This window comes from Triticum dicoccoides, chromosome 1B (genome assembly GCF_002162155.2).
Source record: "Triticum dicoccoides isolate Atlit2015 ecotype Zavitan chromosome 1B, WEW_v2.0, whole genome shotgun sequence".
Taxonomy (NCBI): domain Eukaryota; kingdom Viridiplantae; phylum Streptophyta; class Magnoliopsida; order Poales; family Poaceae; genus Triticum; species Triticum dicoccoides.
Genome location: NC_041381.1, coordinates 17,357,932 through 17,360,477, shown reverse-complemented (window position 1 = coordinate 17,360,477; position 2,546 = coordinate 17,357,932). Strand labels below are relative to the sequence as shown.

Genomic DNA, 2,546 nt, shown 5'->3' with positions numbered 1-2,546 from the left:
GCCGTCGCCCCGCGCGTCCCCTTCTCCGCGCTGCTCTCCCTCTTCACCCACCTCCTCCGCGCCCACGCCCCCTCCGGCTTCCCTGACGCCTTCGCCTTCCCGCCGCTGCTCTCCGCGGCCGCCTCCGCGCGCTCCCCGCGCGGCCACCTCCCCGCCGCGCTCGCGCTCCACGCGCAGCTGCTCCGCCGCGGCCTGCTCTTCGCGCCGCCGCCCCACGCCGCCAACGCGCTCCTCCATTTCTACGGCGCCGCCGGCAGCCTCCCCGCCGCGCGCCACCTGTTCGACGAAATGCCCTTCAGGGACATCGCGTCCCACAACACCATGATGACGGCCCACGCTGCTGCTCCGGGCGGCGGCGTTGACGCCGCACGCCAGCTGTTCGACGGAATGCTCCTCAGGAACGCCGTGTCCTGGAACATCATGATCAATGGGTATGTGAAGGCGAAGCGGCCTGAGCAGGCGCTGGAGGTGGTGCGGTGGATGGCGGGGGTCGGGGTCAGGGGCACTGCGACGACCATGGTCGGGGCAGCCACCGCCTGCGCCAGGCTGGGGAGGCTGGGGTCTGGCAGGGAGGTGCATTGTGCATACTTGCGCCGCTTCGAGGAGGATAACCTCTTGTTTTGGACTTCGCTGGTTGATATGTATGGCAAGTGCCGGAGGGTGGCGGCTGCGAGGAAGGTGTTTGATCGGCTCAACATCCGGAATACTGTTTGCTGGAATGCAATGATCATCGGGCATTGCGTGTATGGCGAGCCTGGTGATGGGATTGAGTTGTTCCATCAGATGATTGGACGAGGTGCGTACGTTGGTTTCTATATATGCTTGTGCTTCTCTTAGGCTCCATGCATTTTCAAGTTTATATATCTAGAGCTTGCCTTTTCAGGGAAGAATGGTTCAGATAACCAATGGGTTCTACGACCAGATCAAGTCACTTTCATTGGTGTACTCTGCGCGTGTACCCGTTTAGGTCTACTGGATGCTGGGAAGGTATATTTCAACCAGATGACCACGACGTACAGTCTCAGGCCAACATTCGCACACTATTGGTGCATGGCGAATCTGTATGGGAGTGTTGGCCTTCTGGAAGAAGCAGAGAGCCTCTTGAAGAGCGTGCCAGAGGAGCTGAAGGCACGTGCATTGGGTGGTTTGCTTGGGTTGTGCCGGTTCAGAGGGGAATGGAAACTTGGGGAACGTATAGCCCTCAGGTTGATCGAGCTGGAACCAAGCAACTGTGCTCACTATGCTCTGTTGTGCAGTGTATATGCTTCGGCGGGAAGATGGGAAGATGCTCACAGGGTGAAGGCTATCATAAAGGAAAGCGATGGGAGGTTCAGTCCTGGACACCGTCTGGTCGATCTAAATGAGATCGCAAGTGAATTTAAAATTAGGGAGAGGCAACCTGAGAATCAGGAAATATATGTTATCCTGGATGACTTGGTGTCAAAGCTGCAGTTTACAAGCAGAGAAGATGCGCAAACTGAACCAGGGATAAAATAGTGCAGTATACACTTGCGGACCATTTCGAGCTGCATGGGTTTTGAGCAGGCAGGCAGGCAGGAGGCAGCTAGCTGGAACAGTAGGCTATGTTGTGACCCAAATGTAAGACACAGGGTTGCAAGAAGTGTATCCTCAGGTGTATCTGGGCCAAGCTGTTTAAGATTCTCATGAATCAGAAATGTTTGAGATGATACTTCGCATATACAGATGTGTACAAGTGACACTCCATAGTCCATACAAGAAACTCAGGATGCCCTGTTCTTCATGGAAATCCACTGACAGCTTGGTCCTTCTGACTGGGAGGACAATAAGATTGAGCTCTTGAGATGTTTACCGAGAGGATTGCATTGCTGCATTCCTGCTGGAGTTCATATTGCTTGACAAATTACAAGTTTGGGTTATGCTGTGACAAATTAACAGAGCTGAAGGGCTGGCCTGTTGTTATTCTGGTGAGAACAAATTGTTGGGCTTACATTCGCGTAGGATGAAGGATGCCGCCATGAGATCTTTCCTTTACCTTTTTCCTGCATTGGCAGTTGACCGTAACTGGCACAAGGCAAGTTTAAGAGAAGCCAAGTCTTGCGTAGAGTTTCTTACTCTTTTTTCTTACACTTTCTTATGGTCAGCCGGCCAGGCGAATGTTTACTGATGAAATTCTGATAATGCCATTTTGAGCCATTGTTGTAGAAATAGCAAATAATTGAATACACAGATTCTCTGTAGTTTTGTCAGTTTGCTGGACAAATTGAGATAGTGGCCCCATAATACCAGTACAGTAAACTACCATGACACTGATACGGAACCTGAATGCAACCCTTTTAGCCTTTCCGTTTTTTACAGCTTTTGAGCTTTTACTTATTGACTAGCTGAACGTTGCATCTGCACTAATGCTGATATTAGTCTCCTGTATGTTCTTAAACTCTAGTGATCATTACAGAGTACTTTGAGCTTCTCTCTTATTTTAGCATCCAACATGCTGTGTAGCATTTGCTGAAAATAAAATAAAATGTTGCAGCATGTTAGGCTACTGCTACTGGGCAACGGAGACC

At 51.5% G+C, this 2,546-nt stretch overlaps 1 protein-coding gene across 1 annotated transcript; it reads left to right on the top strand.

Moving 5' to 3' along the window:
• Positions 1-53: 53 nt before the first annotated feature.
• Positions 54-2,219, top strand: LOC119316293 (pentatricopeptide repeat-containing protein At3g51320-like). Its single transcript, XM_037590594.1, has 2 exons — positions 54-796; positions 884-2,219. Exons 1-2 carry the CDS (start codon positions 289-291, stop codon positions 1,495-1,497), a joined length of 1,122 nt encoding a protein of 373 aa, XP_037446491.1. The 5' UTR covers positions 54-288; the 3' UTR covers positions 1,498-2,219.
• The last annotated feature ends 327 nt before the right edge of the window (positions 2,220-2,546 follow it).

Bases quoted from the DNA above. Each gene is read 5' to 3' on its own strand.
- LOC119316293 (XM_037590594.1), top strand. From the start codon at position 289: ATGCCCTTCAGGGACATCGCGTCCCACAACACCATGATGACGGCCCAC. The intron at 797-883 runs GTGCGTACGTTG...TTGCCTTTTCAG, and splicing joins CCATCAGATGATTGGACGAG to GGAAGAATGGTTCAGATAAC.